Raw genomic sequence first — 23,696 nt, 5'->3', positions numbered from 1 at the left:
AACAAACTGGAACTTTCACCATGCGGCAATTCCCTGCGCCGCAACACTGTCGCCGCAACACTGGGGCAGGGGCACAGAAATGAAAGAACCCGAAGGCAAGCATGCTGGCCACGATCGAATGCCTACTTTGGGCTCCTAATGTGGTTACCGAAGGCATATCGAAGAAAACGTGAGACGCTTGGTCCACAGAGAACCATGCGCATACTGCTCGGTATCCTAAACCACGGCAAGACAAAATTTTCCGGAGTGATTGCTCTCAAGCGAGCGCGTTGTAATCCGTCGAGTTCCCACAGTGATGGCGGCGACCGACCATTGTTTCTTTTTCTCGTCTGCTAGTCGGGAAGCGTCCAAAACTCTGCCAAGCGAAAATCCACTCGGCCAGAGAAAAAGGAACGCGCACCAAAGTGGCCGCGCGGTGGTTGGAGCAACATGAGAAAAAGCGCATGCGCTCTGGTGGGCTCTCGCAGCCCGCGGGTAGCGATAACCATAAAAGTGAAGAGGCTCAGTGTGGCCTCGCGAATAAACGTCAAACTACAAAAAAATAATGTAGTTGCCTTTGCTGGCTTTACTGTCTTGACATGGATACTATTGCGCAGGTGAAAAAAATGTTGATATATTTTCCTGTGACACGATGGCACGAATGAACCGCCACAGCGCTTCGTCTCATCGGACCTAGCTGTGTGCTTTGTCTACTTGTCAGATAGTGTGCTGATTTGGCTTGTCTCGTTGTATGGTCCGATGTACGACTTTAGACAATATAATGCGTCTTTGGCGTCAAGTGTTTATAACATTCAACCCACGAAGTTCAGGAATTCAATATCTAAAGCACGACTTTGAAAATGTCAATGCACCTTTCACATCAAAAGTTTGTGAGAACTTTATACCTATTAAGTTTCGGAATTGAAATCCACGCGCTCCGTAGATTCCGCGGCCTACGCGAGATGCCTCAACGACCCGCTCGCCATAAAAACGCCCTAGAAACTTGGTGCTTGGATGGGGCTCCATGCGTTATGCGACTCCAGGTGCATGGGCACTGCCACGAAATCCAGCCCGCGTTTGCAATGTTTGCGCTGAAATATCAATGTCTTTTCGAGCGTGAAAGGCATTCTGGACAAAATCTAGAGTGATTTCCGGCGCAGGGGTTGTTTTGGTCGGTGGTGCAGGACAGCAAGAGAATATTTCTGGGGGGGGGGGGGGGTCTGAAGCCCCATAAGCCCCCCCTCTCCCCCCCCTGGCTGTGCCCCTGTCACTAGAGTATTGATAGGCGCTTAGTGTAAACGTTGCACCATCGCATTATCGTTATTCGCGAGAAAATAAGATACACTAGCGTCGCGTTCATTCAGAGGCGGCTACGGTCTACCACGTCTCTGTTGCACCGTCTCGTTTCAAGTTATGCTGACGCGGAGAAAATATTTTCCTTGAAATAAATCCAACAGGCTGAGAGACAGGACGTGACTGACGGCCAACTGCGCACTACAGCGTCCCGTCTATTGCGTCGCTCAATTCTCTTGCAAATGCTCCAAGCAGCCCATGCTGTTCTGAACACTTCTGTTCGTGTCTTTGTGTGCAACATGCCTATCGCGTAATGCCGGAGAAAGCAATTCGCTTGCTTTTCGAACAGGTCTTAACCCATTCCCATGCTTGAGGGCAAAAAGGAGCGGGTATTCTGTTTGTCGCTCACCCGGAATCAAGGTGCCGTCGCGTTATGATGCAGCATCTATGATGCCGACAATTTTCTCTCGTGAAGTATTCGTATCTGTGAACAAGCGTACCCGAGACTCATGGCCCTGTAACATAAAGTTTTTCCAATCTCGTCACGTCAAACTTACGTAACCCCCGAGGCAAGCATCGGTAGGTGACCGCAGCGTTGTCTGAACGGCCCAATAAAACGTTCTCCTCGTTTGTTGGAGGTTACTTTTGTTGGCTCTCAAAAAGAATAAAATTGCCGACAATGAACGGTTCTTTTTTATTTAATTCGCTGACAAGAGGCGAGGCGCGCGCTTATATGTACAGGGTTTCGATGTGGCCGAGCCAGCGCAGTGAAAATAGATAAATGGGCATGGTGGTGCCGCCGTCTGCGATTGGTCCGCCTCCCTTTACTTAGTTTGCGGTGGCTGCTCTAAAATTGCGGTGGCGTGCAACAGAAGGTTATGAATGCGCTAAAGCGTATCCTCATCAAAGAAGAGTTGGCAGAGTGATGTTGTATACGTGCCGAAAGGGCTCGATAACGTTATACTGCCACGCAAATATCTTTATTATACGCAAACAAATCCATCCCCTCTGGCAGCTCCGAGTAGCCAGTGTCTGAGCGATCGGCTGACATCCATCTTCTATTTTTTTCGGAACGGGGCCTTGACAGTGACAAGAACTTTGTTAGAATGTCCTGAGGAACTTGATTGGGGGGAACCGAAGGCTCCCCAATCAGGTTGGTGGCTCCGCCCACGACGGAACAGGGAAAGGTGACTCTTCACGACGTCGCGGGCCCTCTGAACGGCCTGTAGTTGGTTCGTGAAATCTGAGCTCGTCAGCCAGGCGTCCCACTTGGACTCGTATTGAAGGTCGGAGCCCGCGTTTTACGGGCACAGCCAGAGCATGAGGTCGAAGGAGCAGCATGCGTGACCGCATTTGGAGCACGACTGCGGGAAGTTCGAGTCTATTCAACTAAGCGCTCTGGGGGTGAAGTAGGACCTGGTCTGTAGGAGCCTGAAAGTAACGGCCTCAGCGCTGTTAGGTTCGGGCTAGGGGGGGGGGGGGGATTTCCTTTTGCTGTGTCTGTAATGCGACGTAATTTCGTGCAAGGTAGTCACATGATCTTTGAAGGGGCAATCCTGTGGGAGAGCCGCACCGTTAGCTCGGGCGCGGTTCGTGAATTCACGCACCAGGCAGTTGGCCCACTCGTTAGGGTTGCAACCGGCTTGGTTGGTTAGATCGTTCACGTGGGCCGGGAACCACGCTATGGTATGACCTCTAGTTTCTTCTCCCGTACTAATACGAAATGATTTGTTGACTATGCCGGCTGCGTGTTTAGAAACTAGAGCGGACGAGAAAGCCCTGACCGCCGTGCGCGGGTCGGAGAAAATGGTCGTCGGGCCTTTTGCGGCTTAAAGAGTCAAGGCTATCGCGGTTTCTCCTGCCTCATTCGTGTGTTTAGTGTAGATTGACGCGGCGCTGATAAGTGTTCCGCGCGCGACAACGACGGAGATTGCAAACCTGCATTCGCGGCCATATTTGGCGGCGTCGACGAAGAATGCATCTGCCCCGTAAGGATCTATTCATCGAAGGATGGTTCTAGCCCGTGCTCTTCTGCGACCTTCGTTATATATTGGGTGGATGTTCCTCGGTACGGGATCAACCTTTATACCTTACCGGGCTAATTTAGACAGGGAGTGTCTGTCGAGCTATGCCTGTATAGGGAGTAGACCAGCTTCATCAAGAATCTTAATTCCCGGCTTAGTTGCTGAAAGCCTGGAGATCTGTGCAATAACGTGTGCTTCAATTAATTCGTCTGTGGTATTGTGAATTCCGAGTTCAAGTAGTTTTACCGTGCTGTCGGATTGTGGAATACCGAGTATGCTTTTGACGCCGGACCTGATGAGCGTGTCGAGTTTGTTCTTTTCGATTTTGCTCCATTTGAGGCACGGTGCCGTGTAAGTAATGTGACTGATGAAGAAAGCTTGAAAGACCCTGAGTAGGTTGTCCTCCTTGAGTCCCCCACTTTTGCTTGCGATTCTAGTTATTAGTCTAATTACATTTTTCGCCGGTGCACCCAGCTTGTTTAGAGCTTCGGCATTACAACCTTTGGCGTTGATTAAAAGTCCTAAAATTTTCATGGAGTTCACCCTCGGAATGGGGTGCCCTCCTCGTGTTGTAATTTCGAATGGCAGCGTTTCCAAAGGCTCGAGGCTTCCAACGCCCTGCCTCGACTATCTGTAGAGGAAGAGTTCGGATTTGGTCGGTGACAGCCTGAGACCCGTGCATGTAAGAAATTCTTCCGTTACATCTATGGCCGCCTGGAGAGATTGCTCTAGATTGGCTAGAGATCCCCCCGGGGACCAGATTGTGATATCGTCTGCATAGATTGCGTGGCCTATTTTTGGGAGTGTGGTCAGCCTTTCGGAGAGTTTATGCATGGCGATAATAAATAGCAGCGGGGATCAGACCGAGCCCTGAGGGGTTCCGCAGTTGCACAGTTCGTAAGGAACGCCCGAGGTCGTGCCCAGTCGAAGAAAAGCTTTCTTTTCCGATAGGAACGAGACAGTGAAATTAAAGAATTTCCGCCCTAGGTTGAGATGGGAAATTTCGTTCAAGATGTGTTCGTGAGCCACCTTATCAAAGGCCTTAGCGAGGTTGAGTGCGACGATACCTCGTACGTCCCGCGTCTCGTTATCGAATATAGATCTTTTCAGGAGGAGCATTGCGTGCTGAGTGGAGAGTCTCTTTCTAAAACCTATTAGATAATGCCTAAATAGTTAGTAGTTTTCTACGTGTTCGACGATTCGATTGTGTATTGCATGCTCGGCCACTTTGCAAATGCACGATGTTAGAGAGATGGGACGCAGGTTATTTATGTGCGGAGGTTTCCCCGGTTTGGGGATGAGCACCACCTTGGCGGTGCGCCACTCCGACGGGACCTGCCCCGCGAGCTCCACACCTCGTTTATCTCTGCTGTTAGGATTTCGATGGCCTTGTCGTCCAGGTTCCGGAGGAGCTTGTTGGTGACCCCATCTGGCCCCGGGGCCGATCTTCCATTTAAGTTGAAGAGTGCGTTTCTGATTTCTGAAATTGCAAAAGGTTCGTCTAATTCTGGCCTGTCTAGCCCCGTGTAACCCGCTCTGGCGCTTATGCCTTGCGAATCTCCTCCTTTGACGGGTAGGTAGGTTCGCGCCAGGTCGCTGACAATTACATCGCCTGTGAGGCCCTAGGGGACCTGCTTATGCATGAGCCTATCGAAGGCGAGATTTAAGGCATTCCTGGACTGCTCGTCGTTGAGGAGGCTTTTAAGCAGATTCCACTTACTACCTCTTCCCATGCGACCATCCGTTTCGTTGCACGTTTCGTCCCACTGTTGCAGGGCAGGTTGCTTGGAATAGCACTCTATTTCCTTGTTTATTGACGTTAGTTTTGCTCGTAGTCGGCGATTTAATTTCTGCATTTTCCACCTCTCTCCAAGAACGTGTTTAGCCTCCAGGAGATGCGCTAACCGCGAGTCCATTTTGGGGACTCCAAGTTCTGTGCCGATTTCTTTGGTCGCGTTTTTGATGGCCTGTTTAACATTGGTAACTAGTTCTTTGAAGGATTCGCTTGAGGGGGTCGTTTCGGCTCGAATTTTCCTGAAAAGATCCCTATCGACGTATTCGTATTTGACCAGAGGTTTGGGTTTGACGTGCAGTGAAGCGGGGCAGTCTCCAACTATTAAAAAAAATGAGGTTTCTTCGGCATATTAATGCATCTTTAACGCGTGCACGTCACTTTGACGCTTTTTTCGAAATTTTGTGACGTCTCGTGACAGACAGGCGAAATGGGCGCAGCCCGAATACTCTTAACCACTCATGGAAGGCTAATTGGAGGGCTGATTGCCGAATCGGAATAGAAAAAGTTTGGAATAGCTTTACGTTAAACCACCCTTGATACATGCATGGCAAGATAAAAGTGGGCAGATTGCTACCAGCAAGCACGGCGAGTGCGCTTACGTCACCTCCAGGAATACGGCCAATCGGCCGTAACACGACGATTGCGTCCGGCAACGGTAGGCAACTGTATTCCCTTTTGTCGATTCAAAAAAGACATCGTTAATAACTTGCCTAGAAGCACGGTCTGATTGTGAGGCTACACTGTTGTAAAGGGCATGGATTAATTTTGCCCACCTGGAGATTTTTAGCGCGCTCCCAATGCAACGTAGACGAGCACTGTTGCATTCCACTGCCATCACAATGCGGTCGCCTAATCCAGGATCGAGCCCACGACCTCCAGCTCGCCATTGCAGCACCAATGCCACTGAGCTACCACAGCGATATTCTTATATTGCGCGATTTGCTATTGTTATAACTTCAAGGCATACTTGCTTCATGCCAGAAATAGTTGCGGTAGGTTAGTCGCTGCGCCGCTGCGCTTGGGGCCTTAATAAAAAAAATTGCGTGTTCGAAGACAGGATTGAATCATTGTCCTCAAGCAGAACAGCCCGTCGTTCTACCTGTCAGGTGACAGATGTATTTTTACAGCGAAGTTGGTAGTGTCACTAGAAGTGCTCAAAAACGTTACGCGCCTGTTTTCAAGATGTCCTGAAAAAAAAAGGAATTCAACTACTTTATGTTTTGAGGAAATGTGGGGCACGCTAGGGAAATTTGGGAGTGTCTGGATTGTTTAAGGGCTAAATGGAAACTGTAAATCTCTCGCTTTCTCCCTGCTTAGAGGCCCCTTTATATGATGCGCTCTATATTTTTCTTTGCGGACTCCAACCAATGGTGGCAGTAAGCACAGGAGCCATGTTATTGGCGATTGGCACAGAAAGGTGATTAAAGCCTTTGCATGCAGCAAAAAAACCTGCACTAATCTTGGGTGTAGTGCGTGGAAAGACTAACAATCATAACTATTTAGGTTTCCAAATTATGGCTCAACTCTCGTTTTCTTCGCATTTTCGTTCGTTATACGAGGCGCCTACGGGGTCCGTGGTGAACAAAGCAAGTCACATCTTTGATATTTCATGCAAAAAGGAGGACAGGATTTGGGCGGTATGTACACAAATCCAAAAGTGTATGGGTTCACTACAACGTTTGCAGTAAAGTACGTATGCAAGGGCTTAGGAGCGTTGGAAGGGGTTTTAGGATGGCGAAGAATTTAGCATGCTCTTTTGGGAGAGCTATAATGGTCATTGAAATGAGATACAACTAAAATGGTGGGAACATGACCACCAATATTAGTGGGAGGGATAATTAACAACTTTTGTAAAACGTTCCTTTAGCAAGTGTGCGAAAGCATTATAAGGGCGTTATCCTCAATGTCTTTCAGTCTCCTAACTGTGCGTGACACCGAATCCTGTTATGTTAGCAATGTCTGGGCTGATGTGTGGAGCAAGTTTAGCGTCTTTGAATCAAACGGCGCAAAACATCAGACAAGGCGAGTGACAGGCAATGGTGCAGTCAATGCCTTCAATGCAGGAGCACATGCAAGTGCTGACGACCGTTCCAGGAACGTTCAGCGAAATCCAGCCAACCGGGGAGCATAGTATAGCAGATGGTTCGGTCAAGCCAGCTGGAGCGGCTACTTCAAAATTTGGCTCATCTTCGGCAGAAAATGATAGTCCCGCGTCCTTCGTCCAAGCCTCTCAAGCACCTTGCGAACCTGGCCTTGTTCGAATGGACATTGCTGACAAAAGAGGTATGCCTCTTCTACATTTCTACATTGTCATGGTTACCACGTTAGAGCCTGAGCATGTCGTCTTGACGTGCCGACGTTTGCCATGATGAGACTATTGGCCCGAGTTGGAAAAGCACATTTCAGCGTTGCCTTCATACCATTTTATGCATGTCAGGTTTGACAAATTGTTACTGTGAGGGGTAATTCCTTGCGGGAAGTTTTCTCCCACACGTACTGACCAAGCGCGGCGACTATATCTACGGTATCGTACAGGTATGCAGAAAAATTGAGGCAAGGACAGGTTCACAACGTTCAAAACTGAAACCGCAACAAAGATAACATGTTTAGAAATATCCCTCACTAGTAAAATCTACAATGGCCTATTGTTGAAAAGAGTGAACGCTGACTTTGAATGCTTCCCGTTTTGTTTTAATGTCATGCTCTTTACGGAACAAATTTGATCGCTCATTTAGGAACAATTGCAAGGCACTCGGGAAATCTAGGTGCCTTTCCGCGTCTCAACGCCCATTTCAAACGCGGTGACGGCCATTTGCCAAGCGTGTTCTGTGGGAACCACCGCCCCAGGGGCAACATTACGATGTAGTTAACGTGCCGCAGCTATTTTCCCGCAAACCGTGCTTCTCCCTGCCGGCGTTGCACGTAACCGGAACGGGTCCTGGTACCCACCTCCACAGCATTCATTAAAATATCATGCTCACTTTTCTGGTAGAATGTTGGCCTTTAGCACAAGAAAACGAAGCACACGCCATTCTCTAATTTGCTCTCTTACGCTGCAGATTTGGTGACTTCTTCCGAATAGCATTTTATCTTAAAGGGAAGCTGAAACGGTTTTCAATTTCCATGAATTGCTGGGATTGGGAAGAACAGACCTAATAATTTACGATTCCGATTTTTTTTTCTTCGTTTTGTTAATATAAGGGGCGGAAATCGCTTTCTAAATCCCCACCGCGGACACGCCCCCATCGCTTCCCGGAGCGCGGGGTGAGGTGGTTGCCAGAGGAGAGAACTGGCGAGAGTGACGTCATTCGCGGCGACCGAGCTGCCGGACCAGCGTGCTGGCATGTACTGGCATGCTCTTTCCGTCCTGCGCTTTACTGAACGACGCTACGAGAGATCTGCCGCCGCCGCCTCTCACGTTTGTTTTCTTTTGCGATTTTCGTAAAATGTTCTTTCTTGAAGCTGCCCGTCGCGGCAGGTTCACGTGCATGCTCGCGCGAGCAAACGCCGCTGGCACGCTGCGAAGCATAGATGGAAACGCGCGCAGTAATAAATTTTGGTGACTGCACTTCGTGCGTAGCTTCCACAGCGTTGCACCTGAGGTATGACATGGAGTATAGGCTTGCCTAGTGACATTCGACGTACGGTGGCAGTTATCGTGTTTACCACACGGCGGTGCTAAAACTGCCTAATATCTTTATGTCAACACTAGCATGGAGCACGCATACCGATTCTTGATCGAGCCACAATCGCAAAGTCGTCGAACCATAGTATGAATATTGAACATATAATACCTCTGGCCATCTCTGGATATGTATGATAAGCAACTTCCGTGACTGTACCTCGCAGCACTGCATGTGCGCGGTTTGAAACGCGGCACTTATGCCCGCGATCGTGTATCAACACTAAAAAAACCACGGGACTTTAGACAAGCAACGGCAAGGTGCTTGACATCGCAGAATTACACCCGTGTTTACAATCTAATGAGAAGTTAGTGCTTCGGCATTCTTCCAGCAGCAAGTTCCCAGTGACACTTTAGCGCATTTTTTCTCCCGTCATTGGAACGTGCAGCTACATGAAAAAAAAAACATACGTACCAGCCAAGATTTTCAACGCGCGAGAAGGTGCACAAATAGCTCTCGCTGTTGGCACACTCAACATCGTCGTTGCCGCCGTTACCGCCATTGCCGCCATCGTTTTCCGTATCGGCTGTCGGTTCGAAGATGTACGGCGAAAATACAAGCTGTCCGAGACAGCGAGAACGTTCCATAATGCTTACAACTCAGCTATGAAGCCAGAACAGAACAGCGTGCTACGCTCTGAAACGGCGGCATGCGGCGACGCTGACCGGCGACTGCCGCGATTGACGTCACAGCTGCCCCGACCAATCACGGGCAACAGCGGCGTTCGCGCGATGCCTTGAGGCGCTGGTGCGCGTTTTCTTAAAAAAACAGCCGCTTGCGTTTGTTTCCGCCCTTTTTGAACCAGATATTCGTGTTCAGGGGACTCAAAACTGTAGAATGCCGCAAAGAACTCATTTTTTTTTCGAAAAGTGTTTCAGCTTCCCTTTAACGCATTTCGACGTCTCATAAAAAACTCACTAAAAGCCCCAAAAAGTTGTCAAGTTTAATCTCCTCTTACACATTAAAGCAATCCAATATCATTTAAGAATATCTTACTCTTAGCTCGCCTCCAGCTGGTGTTTTCAAAGCCACTACTTCATAGCGACCTTTTAAGGAACATTTAATGTAGCGTCCCTGCCAGCCTTTCATATGAGCATATTTTTTCATGCCATCTGGAGTGATGATTTTGCTCTTCCACGAATGTATTACGATATATTACTCTAGCTTAACTTCAAAGTTCTCTCCACGTCTCCTTGCGATGGTTGCAACTGTCATGCATTGTTACGACAACTCGGCCTTTTTGACCCGTTATTTTGTGGGCAATCAATACATGTCTCACTTAGGTAGCCAGCTGGCACACGTACCTCACTGCCTTGCAGTGCAAGAGCCCACGTGGACGCGCAAGGAAACTGTTGGGCTCGATATGCTGTGCCAGCCACATTCTGTAAATGACGCTACCATCTTATACTTTGGTGTTTATGGTTGCAAAACGTTTAGCGTCGAAGGCTTTACGAAGCCGAAAACACGCGGGAATTGTAAGACCGCTTAGATTATCCTTAGCCTCCTGGATGACGCCTCATTAATATTATTCCTTCAAGGGTGCAATTTAATATGCTGGGGGAACGCAGCAAAATGTATAAATACCAGTCCGTTTCCTGGGTCCATAGTGCTGACCATCAAGTATGGGGTAACAATCCGTCACTTGTGTTTATTTATTTTTTTTTGCAGGATCCACCAACCCGACTACACCGTTCACGACTGTCAAGCAGGGTGGGCCACTTGGACATCCCAAAGACCCGAGACCAGAACCCTCACAGCGCCATGCTTCCTCAGTACCGATATCTCAATGTGAAGACGTAAAGCAAAATGCCTCGGTATCGCAGGCAGAGAGCTCTTCCAATAAAGGGCAACAACGGATAAGACGACGAGGCACATTTAGTTTCCTGTTCAGGAGAAGTGGCTCTCCTTTACGCGGCAGCAGCAAGGGTGAAGAAGGCGGCACGCCTGCACCGAACAGCATCTCTTCTAGGCTCTTTCGCAACCTGGGGCTCATCGCCAGCAAGCTGATCATAAGGCGAATCTCTGCGGTTCAACAGAAGCAGGGCGACGAAGAAGCTGGCCTTGTAAATCGAATCCTTGTCCCAGGCTCACCCTCAAGCAGGACAAAAACATCACATAACCCAGCACCCGTGACCCGTTCCATGCAGAAATACCCGGATGTTTCACAAAATTGTCTTGCCGCTACTACAACGGAGCATACCGGCTCCACCAGCAATTCCACTGCGATTGTAGCCACCGCCAATGCCAGAGATACCAACCTTGCACACCTTCCTTCAAATAGTCCTGTCGCAAATACGTCTTCAAACCTCGGCGTGCATAATGCATTCGTCCCGCACGAGTCCGATTCGGTCCATCGAACCAAACTTGTTGACCAGGAGTGGTCTTCATATTGTCATACACCAGAGCGCAGCAAGAAATTATCCAGCGCTGGCCTTCCTAAGGCCAAATATGACGTAGGAATGCACCCCGTCAACAAATTGGACCAGATGGTAGACCAACCACGTGAGAAGCCAACTTACGAGACAGCGAGTAGGGAGCGTCGCGACGAGAGCGACACGGTTGCTACAGTTATCACCACCAACACGCAGGAAGATGCCGCAAAGCGCCGCAAGAGCAAGACCCGTGGTGCCAAATCAGTCAAGAAAATTGAGTCCAGCGAGCGTTCATATATGGACAACTCCACTGTCCGAAAGAAACGCAAACGCTCTCGAAAAGAAAGCAAGGACTCTGCAGCAAGTCCGTCCCACCGCTACAATCTGCGTCCTACAACCACAGCGTGCAAGCCACCAGAGCGACCGCAAGGTGTTATTGTTCCATGGTGTGAAGAACAGCCAGAGAAGAAAGGCTCAGGTGGCGATCGTGCCACAAACGAAGTGAGGAGTCATGGTTTTCAAACTCTCGAAACAATGCTGACCGAGAAGGACCACCACATCAATGTCAATGGTCTCGATCGTCCTCCCTGTGCTGGCGCAGCTGAAGCCACGCAACAGCTAGACGACGGGAGAAGCAATGATGCCTCTCTTACCGTACCCAACGCTGATGTTGTGAACGAGGAGCCCCCAACGCAAACGGACGCCGGAAAGACTGAAAAGGCGGTAACGTCGCATATCAAGTCAAAGCGTGAGTCTTTTTCACGATCCAAATCCCGTGACGAGAAACGCAGGTCAAAGCTTGCCGTTGGAAGCCACCATGGCTCAAATATACCAGCAGCCAAAGAACATGCTAAGAAAACTAAGAAGCTTGCCTCGATCGATAGCACTCACAAGGAAAAGCAAAGCGAGAAACGAACATCTCAAGAAGACACGCGTATCAAGCTGGCCAAAACAGAATCGGGGCAAGTGTTGCAGCAACCACCTAAAGCCGCGGAGACCCATGTGAACGGGATTGCGCACGAAAATGGGAACGCACTTGAAGCTCACAAATCGACTGGGCCAGAGAAACAAGCCACTGCCAAGGACATCAGCTCCATTCAGGATTCCCCATCTGCGCAGAGCCGATTACCATCAAGCCAGGAACCGCATCCAGCGCCTAGGACCGACGGTCCTTCGACTCGTAGCGCTCGAAGCAAGTCGGTAGCAAGCACGCAATCAGCCAGGCGGAAGCAGTCTGTCGTGTCTTTCGGTGCCGATGTTAAGGAACTGATGCAGAGCTGCCGCAGTGTCTCCCAGAAGCGGTAGTCGACTGAATTAAAAGTTTGGCTAATGCCATGGCATTGCAATGTAATCTATGCTTTTTTTTGCAGCCCACGGCCTTAGCGCATCTAAAGGAAATGGCTGCTACAGGCTCGCGGCAGAGGCGCCGGTCGACCGTGCCGAGGACTTCCAGCTCTATGGCTGTACTACGACGGGCATCCTCGGCTGACTTCGGTGACACACGATACGTAGCCAACAGGTTCGTTCGCTTGTTGCTATCTAGACTGGGCGTTAATGTGGTAAGTCAGGGCTCCTAAGAACGGTGTCAATTCACCGCGCTTTCTGCAGCCACAAAAGTTGGAGATACCTAGTTGGAGCCACAACGAGATAACTTTACCTCCATCACAGACACTCTGCTCATTTATTACCTAGTCTCGCAATGCACGGTTTCTTGCCCTCAGACGTCAAATAAGAAGCAACGCTATAGTCAATATACGTTCTTCAAGAACAAGATAAAAATAGTGGTGCATCCATCGTTTAGAGATGGCTGACGACTTTAATGCTATTTACAATATGTCAAGTAAAACATTTGCTTGCGTTAGTTGGTTCATGTTTGATTTTGTAAAAAGCAAGACGCAATTTTCCTGGACAGAAGAAGAACGCAAGTGACAGGACCGGTGCCGGTCTTGTCGTTTGTGTTCTTCATCTGTCCTGGTCTATTGCGCCTTGCTTTTTACACATTCTAACAATATATCCTGTGGTTCGTAGGGAATTGTCGATGTGTTTTATATAATGATTTTAATGAAAAATGGCACACGTTCACTGCTCCTAGATGACATCAGAAATGTTCGTTGAAGAGCGGTACATATCCAACGGCAAGTATCCAGCCCCAAATCAATTCCTGGTTCATTCAAGAGCAGTTCGTACCCATTGGCGCATACCCGGAGACCCAAGTTGGCGTCAGAGATTCACTGAAGAGCACCACATACCCATAATGACGCGCCCAATCACCCAAGTTGGCCCGACAATTGGTTTCGAACCTGATTCCCTCAGCACAGCGCCAACGGCCACTCATTTTTATCGAACGATATGGTATGTTGATGGCACCTGCTGGAGGAAGACGCGTCATCTTCTTTTTCGGAACAATATTCAACATCCTGCCCGCCGCGACAATGCAGACATTGATTGTATTTGGGTGGTTGAAATGGATTCATTAGGTAGAGCCCAAAGTCGGATATCATGTTACTTTCACAACACGTTCTTTTTGTTAAAATCGCCAACGGTGTTTCCACGATCGGCGCCACCTCAGGAGAGAGCGCTTGCGCCTAAACGCGCTGCAGACTGGATCTTTAGACGGTGGAAAAATGCTGGGCGCCGCATAAATCTCTGCCAGTAAACTTTAAGGTGAGGCATTTCTCGACGTCCACTAGTCTTTCATGGTGTCTTCGACTGGGAATTGCGGTTGAAGGTACAGTCTCTTGCCAAATATATTTTCTCTGTCTGCGCGAAAAGCTCCTGACTCATGCTTTTTTTTCTCTTCTTGTCAAGTTTCTCTCGGCTTAGACTTCGCATCGACGAACATTACTTTGATTGGAGACCTTTATTTATATTGGATTTCTTTTCCGCTTGCGTTGCTTCCATAACCTCTGCAGAGCGTTTTTAAAGATATCAGCTTGAGCTTTTGAAGGCTGATATTCGTCGTAGAAGAGCGGCACATTCACAGGGGCAGATACATTAGCATTCACTCGAGTTGATGTCAAATACGTTCACTGAGGAGCTGCACGCACCTACTGGCCCATACACAGTGAACCAAGTTGGCACCAAGGAGATTCGTTGAAGCCCATCACAGACCGATTGGCGCATACCCAACCCGTACTCCAAGTAGGCTTCAAAGAGATTCGTTAAAGATCCGTACGTACCCAGTACCGCATCTACAGGGGCCCATGTCGGCGGGAAAGAAACTCGTTGAAGAGTGGCACATATGTACACAGTACCACCTAGTGACTCAAGCTAGTCTCACGGTTGGTTTCGAGCCCTGTTCCCTTAGCAGCACAGCCCGATGCGCTAGCCATTCGACCACAGACTACCGAGTGACCCAGGTAGACCGGAAACTGGTTAGAAAAAGCATACACAGACATATACAAAACATAGATAAATAGCTGGTCCCTGGAAAGTGCGTGAAGAGAGCGACAGAGAGAGCGGAATATAAGAAGGCAGGGATGTTAACCAGTCAAGGGTCTCGTTGGCTACCCTACACTGTGGAAAGGGAGAAGGAGAAGAGACAGAAGGGAGAGAGAAGGTGTAAAGAAGTACGTGAATTACCCTAATAATGGTAACGCTATGAAACTGTCTCCTGGCCATTTGCAGACCAGTCGATGCCCATCCCGGTGTTGCACAGTCACGCCTGCAAACCACTTGCAGCCGCACCTCTCGGCGCTCGACGGGCAGCATGGCGACGATACTTGACACTGACGTACGTGAACAGAGCCGGCAGACTATCACACTGCGACGCACAAGCCGCCTACGCAGCTTCGGTGCCGAGGAGACCCTCTCCCGCAGCGCAGACTACCGTCCGTCGATGTTCGGTAATGCCGCAGTCTTCACATTGTCCTACAGAACGGGCTACTAAATAGCGCTCAAATGAAAAGTGATCGCCTTGACATTGCGTTTATAGGGCATCGTCAAACTAATCATCCACGTGAACTTTTCAAAGAGCATCTTTATCACAGACAGGGATATTTCAAGTAATAGCAATTTGTTGCCCATGTTTCGCCCCGGTGCCCCGGCGCTTCCAAACTCTGTTGTTGAAGCACCTAAAGTACTCGTTTATATGAAATAGCACGTGAAGCGTGCATTTCAAACTGCGCGCAGCTAGTTTGTTTGCATGGTCCGGGGTTTCTTTCTTTTTTTTATGCTGACAAGAGCCGCCGTGGAGGCGTAGTGGTTGTGGCGTTACGCTAATAAGTCCGAGGACGCAGGATCGAATCCCGACCGCGGCGACTGCATTTCGACGGGGGTGAAATGCAACAACGCACATGTACCGTTCGTTGTATGCACGTTGAAAAATCCCAGGTGGCCAAAAGTAATCCGAAGACTCTTACTACATCGTGTATTACATTGAAATCAAGATTTTGGCACCTAAAACCCCATAAAAAATGGTGACCAGGCTGAACACCCTCTCTACTGTGGCGTCCAGCAAGCACTCTAGAGCAGACACAACCATTGACAAGTGAAAGAAAAGCTTGCACTGTTAGAAATTTAATGCTGTCGCTCACTGCGCAGCACCCCTCTGGGCAAATCAGAGCTGACAAGATGGTGAATTCCACAATATAGACTACGCCATCAATACGGAAACAAGCAGAGAAAGCTGCACAACAGCTGGCCGAATTGGCGCAGCTTTTGAAACATATTTTTTAGATTCATATTTGTAATGTGTAGACCAAGAATAGCCACATCCAATAATCACAGCCAAGAAAAAGGAACGACCAACCCTTCCCTTACAAGAAAATGGGGGTAAGCGAAGCTTGTCCTGCGTGCACCTGACCTTCGTCACGATTAAGTAACCCGCAGGTAACGGTGCCGAATTGCTTCGACCTCCCGCAGCCTCAGCTCGAGATCTTCTCGTTGATGTCGGATTGCCTGGGCGCGGCTGGCTCTAAAGGCGCGTTTATAGTCCTACGTTATCGGCGCGCGGGCGAGCGTCGCCTGACTCCGGGCGCGTCAGAGCGCGTTGGCCCGGTCCAGTTATGTTGGCTGCGCCAGTGCCCCAAACCATCGGTCTAACTATAGACGCTGTTGTTCTCGCCAACGTGACGTAACGTGTGCGAGTGCTCACGCTACGTCGGACTATATTTAGCCCTTAACGGCTGGATCGGCGCGCCGATGGCGAGCCCTTTCATGGGAGAATTCTCGCCACCGCTCTTCGAAGGCTGCTCCTTCCTAGGGAGAATGCACAACGCGTGGCCGCCCCATTCGTTTCCCGAGATTGAACTGACCGGAAATGAAGCCGGTGCAGTGCACGCGAGACCCTTTCCCGCCCTTTCCTTCCCCGGTGGAAGCGAAGCGGCACTGATTGGTTGCGCGCGTGGCGTGAGCGCACACCTATGCAGCTGGAATCCTTGATAATGACTCACGCTGCGGCGCCGGCGCCGCGGTCAATTCATCAAACCGCACTTTCCCGTAGCTGCTTCGCCCTGTGAGTAACTGGTTTTTATTTCTTTTGCGTGACCAGGACAACGACACTTGTGAGCCAATGCACACCTCGCTTGAAAAATGCAGCAGATCCAACGCGCCCTGCTGGAACCTACCCACAGCGATGCTTACGTGGCAGTGTGCCGCGCACTTTCTCATCTGGCTCAAGGATGCCTCGAACCGGGAGCTCTGTAGTGCAATGCACCTTTCAGCACAACCAGCGTTATAGGGGTTGAAAGAGGCAAGCTGGCTTCCTGCGCCATTTGTTCGAGGTACTCAACCTCGCCTTGGAGGCGCAGATGCGACCGTCCACATGGTTACCAGGTGGTGTGATGCGTGTGCAACGGAATTCTATCTCCTCCGGTGCCCTCTTTCCCGTCTTATCGCGGCTCCTCTCCCTCTCCAACAGCGGCCAACGATTCGCATGCGCAGGCCGGCTTCCCCCTCTACTTTCCACTGCTGCGGGCAAATTAGTGTGCGCGCCATCGCTCCTACACGGCGCCTCTCCTATTGACCGCTGATTGTATTAAGGGTTTCGGGAATGGTTCCAAATTATCCTATTAGGTGACATGAATGCCCACATACAATATTTAGATTACTATATCGACTACAACAGGAAGTGAATGCTAGATCTTTGTGAGCAACATAACCTCTTTATTATGAACACAGTGCCTAAGTGTGACGGGCAGACCACGCGGGAAATAGGAAACGGACAATCGACCACTGATTACTGTCTGATGACAGAAGAAATTCATGACAAGCTGAGAGGAAGGGTCATTGATGAGGAAGGGTATATCAGCATATGGTGGGGCTATAAACGCACCAATTTGAAAATGGGATATGTAGTTGGGAAAGAGAGCAAGGGACACAAAATGGCCAGTCCAAATTTGAACGCTGAGCAAATAACATATAGTCATAAGAGTCGAGGATGAACTTGGCAAATGGCCAAGCACAGAGTGATAATATAGTGAATTTCTAAATGTAATAACAGCAATACGGAAATAGAAGCAACATACTCATTTGAAAGGAAAAAGAAACCGAAAATATGGTGGCACAGGGAGATACGAGAAGCGATTGCCGTACGGCGGAAAACATCCCGAGAGCACAGGCAGGCAAAAAAGCGCCGTTGCCGAAGTAGTAAGAAAATGGGGAATGCACAGGAAGAAAAAAATCTATGGTTCAAATACTGGGTCAAGCATAGATAAAAGGTGAAAGTGAACAATGGTTGTCAAAAATACGCGTGAAAAAAAACTGTCACACCTAGAATATTTTGGAACCTTATAAACATGTTAGGCAAGAAGTCTACAACAATGCAACATATCCTAGATCAAGATGGAAACAAACTGGAAGAACACGCAGCATTATATTACATCCGAAAAGTAACAGCCGAATGTTTCCAAGACAATGACGAGGTTGTATTTGAAGAAAAAAAATAGCATGAAAGAGAACCAGATGGAAAAGTAGCTGGTGCTGACAAATTTCAACTGGAACAAAGCCCAAGAGAAAATTCCGAAGCGCACAGCCACAGGTTTATGCGAGGTTCCTGTTAGGCTGATTAATGAACTAGGTCCGAAAAGTAAGGAAGCTCTGATGAAAGCAGTACAAAATAGTTTAAAAGATATACGACTACTAGACAGTTGGCGACAAAGCAAAATGAATTTAATTTGAAGGTAAGCGGGAGAAAGATAGAATTCACTCATATAGACCGTTGACCATTACATCGGTGATATACAGCTGAGCAATGCTGGCAGTTAATTTAAAGCTGCAAGCATGGGCACTGAATAATGGTATTTCGTATAACTTCAGAATAGCTTGAGAATAGGTAGGCGTCTGGATGAGAACTTGTCCTTACTCAGTGTATTGAAATATCCAAAGTAGAAAGGAGACCGTTATGAGTGACCTTTTTAGATATTACAAAAGCGTATGAGCACATATACCTCAACATTCTGTGGAATATTCTGGAAGGGGAAGGCTTCGGCGACGATTTTGTACAGCTTTTGAGATACCAGCAAACACCGTTTCCGTTTAATGGGAAGGGATGAGGAGCGAGGAGAAAGTGTGTATCAACGAGGAACTAAGGCAGGGGTGCGCTTTATTCCCACTGATGTTTATGATGTACATCAGGAACATGGAAAGGGCGCTAAAGGGAGCAATATCGAGTCTAATCTCTCATACGAACTGGCAGGTACAGAAGTAGAGCAGCAGCTTCCAGGTTTGTTTTAGGTGGACAACATTGTGTTGCTAGCTAACAATCAAAGTCATATGCAACGTCTGGCTATCAGCTGTGGACAGGAAGGCGTTAAGCTAGGTCTGAAATTTAGCGTTAAATATCAGGTGTGATTGTATTCAATGAAAACAGCGGACAGCGACAATACTGGGCCAGGAAATACTTCGAGTATAAATACCTTGAATATAAATAAGAATAGAAATACCTTCTTATATGAATAAACGTAGGCAATAGATATTTGGAAACACAGGAAAAAAACAACAGGAAAGTAGAAGTTTTTCTTTTCTCGATGGCTACAAAAGGTCTGTGGCAAGCATCGCATTAGGCACTCAGGGGGGACTACAAGTGAAACTATGCCGGGTGATATGGGCTGGACATGCTTTGAAGTGAGAGAAGCTCACAGTAAAATTGATTATGAAGAACGACTGAAGAATATGGAAGAAAATGAATAGACTGGGAGAGTTTTCAGGCATTTGTAAAGGAAAAACATTAATTCACAGTGGAGGAAAAGAACTAGGAAGCTTACCAGGAAGTGTGCGACCTGTATGGTAAGCAACATAGCAACAAAGAACGTCAAGCGGAAAGTCAGAGAGGCTGAAATAACCTCGTCGGTGGCGGCAATGGAAAATAAATCTACTATAAGTAACTACTTAAGAGGAAAGAACAAAATCAGGAAAGAAACAATTTATGATAACTCAAAGGGAAGCTCATTACTTTTTGAAGCGAGATCCCGATGACTTAGAACAAGCACTTATAAAGCAAGATATAAGAAGAAAGGAGCATGTGTTTGCTGCGGTAAAGCTAGGGAAACTATGGAGCGTGTTTTATTAGAATGTGAAGATACCTTCCCAGCGGTTGATGTAGGCATCGCTGGCATCCTTGAAACTCTTGGGTTGGGCGAGAGCAGGGGGAAAGTAAACATATCCGCAGTAGATATTAGTAAGTGGCGTTCGGAAAACTGGTGGAAGAAAAGTGGGGAAGCGGCAAACAATGGCGGCGTACAAAAACAAAGTTCACAGTATGGGTTCAGAAACTTTCGTAATGGGAATTATTGTGGGTTTTTTTTTCTTTCTTGTTTAACGTAGGTAGGACATTAGGCAATATAATAGCAAGAGCTTCGATGCGCAACCCACCGCCCCGTTCGAAAAGGGTCGCTCATGCTATAGCATCCATCCATCCATCCATCCATCCGTACTGCAGTGGTCGCAGCGAGGCAACATGCTCCCCCCAAGATTTTACGTGCCAAAACCACGATTTGATTATGAGGCGCGCCGAAGTGTGGGATTCCGTTATAATTTTGACCACTATGGTATCTCTAACGTGCCTCTAAGGCTCGGTACTCAGGCGCTATTGCATTTTGCCCCTATCAAAATGCGGCCGCGACTGCAGAGATTTCCTGCCGCGACCTCGCCCTTAGCAACTCAAACGCCATAGGCGCTAAGCCACGGCGGCAGGGGGACAACGTGAAAGACAGATCTTATTACGCGTACATGTTCTCTCATTTGCACATCGTAAGAATTGAATAGTTTTTTTACATCCATCATATTTAGTTCAGCCTGCACACAACACAGATCGTTTCTTCCAAACCTTTAAGAAGCCATAAGTGTCCCTCCTCGCAAGCGCCCAGTGACGTGGAACATATCGTTGAACTGGGGAATTTCTCACACCTACGATGTATTAAACGCATAACAGCTACCTTTATGCACCAAAAGAAATCACTTGGATATTTGACTTCAGTTTAATATGTTAATTTGTCCATTGAAGGGAGGGGGGGGGGGGGGGATTCGCGTATAAATCAATACAACTGAATCATCCTTTACATAATGTTTATTATGAAATACCTTACAGTTTGTCAACTTTTGCTAAGGTGCCTGCTTTCCATGATTCATTCTGCTTCCTTTTTCAGGGAGCCAGATAGCAGCCCAGTTCATGACGGCGGTTAGAAAAAGGAAAGTCAGGAGGTGAGATCTAACTTGGCATTTTAAATCATGATTGGTTAATGGTTCAATGTGTCGCAAAGCGTAGCTCCTTCGGCGTGGCAGCTGCTTGTCATTACAGTTGTTTACATGCTTCATTTGCAGTTCATTCCAATGATCTGCAACATAAGTTAACAGGCTATACTTCCCTGACTTCGTTCACTCATTTGTTCTAATGCTGGACAATCACTCACTCCGTGAATCGCCAGCCTGTGTACCAGGACGTACGAGGCCACTTTAAGCGCACAAATGCAAAAAAGTTCCAAGCACTGTTTCAGTGTTGGCGGAATGGTGAGCGTACCATGGAGTACTAACGATTTCAAGACCCGAGCCTTCCAAGGTCAATCTATTGTCATTTTAATTTTCTAAGTAAAGTTGGACACCGACGATAAAAATTATAAATGAACATCTCGGCGCCCGCACGGGAGCCTTCTGCACAAGATTGTGAACAGTTACTGCTGCGCGAAGAGATTTATCAAGAGACACACGCTTCTTAATTGTTTTTCATTCTCTCACTCTCTATTCATCTGCGATAAAAAGCAATCATCGCGTCTTAAAAGTTGATTTTGCCCTTCAGAAACCTGTTGAAGTACATGTGAAATACAGAAACGCTCCCGGTGACAAAATACAAAGTAAGTTATCGCGCTTAAATTGTCGGATTCTATTCTACAATGTCGCAAATACGTACGTCTTTTCTTTTATTCGTTTCTGTATTGTTTATATTCGGGCGCCAGAATCAAGAATTTGCGACGATTGGTCATTAGATGTACTTGCTAAGTTGCTCCAGGATTGCTGCTAGCGCTACTACTGTTCTACGCAAATACAAGCGGAAAATCAAGACGTCTCCACTCGTTCAAACCTAACAGTTTTAGAAGAAGTTGACACTGGCATTCGCAGCGTCCGCACAGACGTACACAACGCCTTCCTGCTGGGCCCGTCGCTCATGACCGTGCTGGGTAACATCTGCAGCTTCCACGAGGGTGGCAACCAGAGTGCTCTGAGAGTCGCCTGTCACGTGTGAGTTCTATTTACGGACGCGGTACAGTTTGATTGGTGCTAAAGGGAAGCTGAAAGGTTTTCCAGAAAAAAATGAGTGAACATGTGTACATAATGGTTTTCAACCCTCCGAATTCGAATATCGTATCGAAATCGAGCGAAAGAAAGCGCAAATATACTTTATTTCGACGAAAAGTGCAGCAGCGGACACGCCCAGCTCGCGCGTCTCGTTTCCGCCTGTGATTGGTCGGGCGCCTCGCGACGTCAACTCTAGTGACCGACCGCTGCCGCTACACATGAAGCGCGGTACCAGGTAGTTTGGTGCTGTAATGGAAAATTAAGAGGTAATGGAAAATTTAGAGAGAATGCGTTTTTCTGAGGAGTTTGGCGTTACTCCCTACATGTGCGAGCCGATTGCGAAGAGCCGGCCTCTCGAAGAAGCAAACGATGCTGGTGCGAGCAGTGCTTTCGACGCGAACGAAAGCGAAGTCTTGGGATCTCCTCGTGTTGGAAATGCTCTTTGGTGAGTATGTTTTTTGCAAAGCGATCTTATGATCTCGCCGATCTTTCGCCGATGTAGTGAGCTCGTTTCCGGTCAAACAACTGTAGTGTTGTGTTCCTGCATGCCTCCTCGTGGAACGTAAGCGAGAATGCGATCGTCGGCATTTGTGCGCTGTCTAAAGCTGTCGGCAATCTACAAAGATGGTTTAAACGCGTGAAAAGCTTCCCGGTTCATGCAATACGTGTAGTGACCTTCATCTGTGCGCCATCCGCACACTACTCGTAACCGAAGTCGTAAGGGCGTGCAGGAATGCAGGGTCGATCGAAGCAGATTACGATGGCGCGCACGCAGAAACAAGCACGGTCGGGCACGGTCGCGCAGGCTGCGAAGGAACAAAACACTAGAGTTGACGTCACAACACCGCGGTTTTCGGTCTTCGCTCGCATCGTCAGCGTCAGCAGCAGCGCGCGGCATTCGACGGGGGGCGGAGCTACAGCGCAATTTTAACCGACGATTACGTCGCTCCTAATCGAAAAAAAACCCAAATTTTACCCACATGGTTTATAAGGTTCCCGCATCCGTATATGAGCGTCTTATTGAATTCGACAGACTCTTCAGCTTCCCTTTAACCCTCGGAGGAACCAGTGCAGCCTACTACATACATGTAAGCGAATTCGTCCGCGACAGGTCGCTTTTTATTTCTTTTTGCCTATTGTTGCGATTGAAGAGGTCGCGAGTGATTCCCATTGGACCGTCATCGAATGCGGCGACAACTAAAGCCGTCATTTCGATCGTCAACACTCGCCAGGGATGACAAGCAGTGCACCGACGTGGTCCCGTTTGGTTAGCGAAATGTAAGGTGCATTATTATTATAGTTTACTCCCGTGGTTCTTGTTCCTACTACCGTAGTGGTTAAAATGGCATCGGCCGTCTTTTCAAGATAAACCAAAATGTACCGCGTGTTCTGTGCCATTATTCAACAAACCTGGTTCCCATTTTGCTTCTGCTTTACTTCGTTTTTGTTTTTGTTTTTCTCTTTTGGGTCCACTGCTCAAAATCTTCAGCTGCATCTATTCGACGGGTGTGATGTTGTTCTACTGAATACTCCCCCCTCCCAATAACTTGTAGTAGACGCTGAAACGTTCCGATTACGAAGTTATGGCCGAATTGTCGAGGAGGGTTACGGAAACGTAGTTGTTATAGTTCAGCTGAGGGTCCATGCAGCCTTTCGGTCGGCTCTAGGGTGCGTCCATGCGGAATGTCTTCGTGTATAGGCAAGGGGGACCCCGTGGGAACCAATATTGTGGCGCCACTGAAACTCGTCATCCAAGTGTCATCCAAGTTGCACTTGCAGCAAACGACATTCAAGCCGTCATGAAAAAGAACATCGAGGACAG

General features: G+C 48.1%; 1 protein-coding gene across 1 annotated transcript in view; it reads left to right on the top strand.

Moving 5' to 3' along the window:
- LOC142574662 (uncharacterized) overlaps nt 1-23,696 on the top strand; it is a 66,783-nt gene that overhangs the window by 18,965 nt on the left and 24,122 nt on the right. The window contains exons 6-13 of the mRNA XM_075683698.1: nt 7,155-7,374; nt 10,443-10,484; nt 11,178-11,894; nt 12,410-12,447; nt 12,517-12,665; nt 14,774-14,991; nt 20,731-20,785; nt 21,698-21,817. Of these exons, the coding sequence (XP_075539813.1) occupies nt 7,155-7,374; nt 10,443-10,484; nt 11,178-11,894; nt 12,410-12,447; nt 12,517-12,665; nt 14,774-14,991; nt 20,731-20,785; nt 21,698-21,817 (1,559 nt within the window). The remainder of the gene's footprint in view (nt 1-7,154; nt 7,375-10,442; nt 10,485-11,177; nt 11,895-12,409; nt 12,448-12,516; nt 12,666-14,773; nt 14,992-20,730; nt 20,786-21,697; nt 21,818-23,696) is intronic.

This window comes from Dermacentor variabilis, chromosome 3 (genome assembly GCF_050947875.1).
Source record: "Dermacentor variabilis isolate Ectoservices chromosome 3, ASM5094787v1, whole genome shotgun sequence".
In the NCBI taxonomy this organism is placed as follows: domain Eukaryota; kingdom Metazoa; phylum Arthropoda; class Arachnida; order Ixodida; family Ixodidae; genus Dermacentor; species Dermacentor variabilis.
This window is presented reverse-complemented; position numbering and strand designations above follow the sequence as displayed.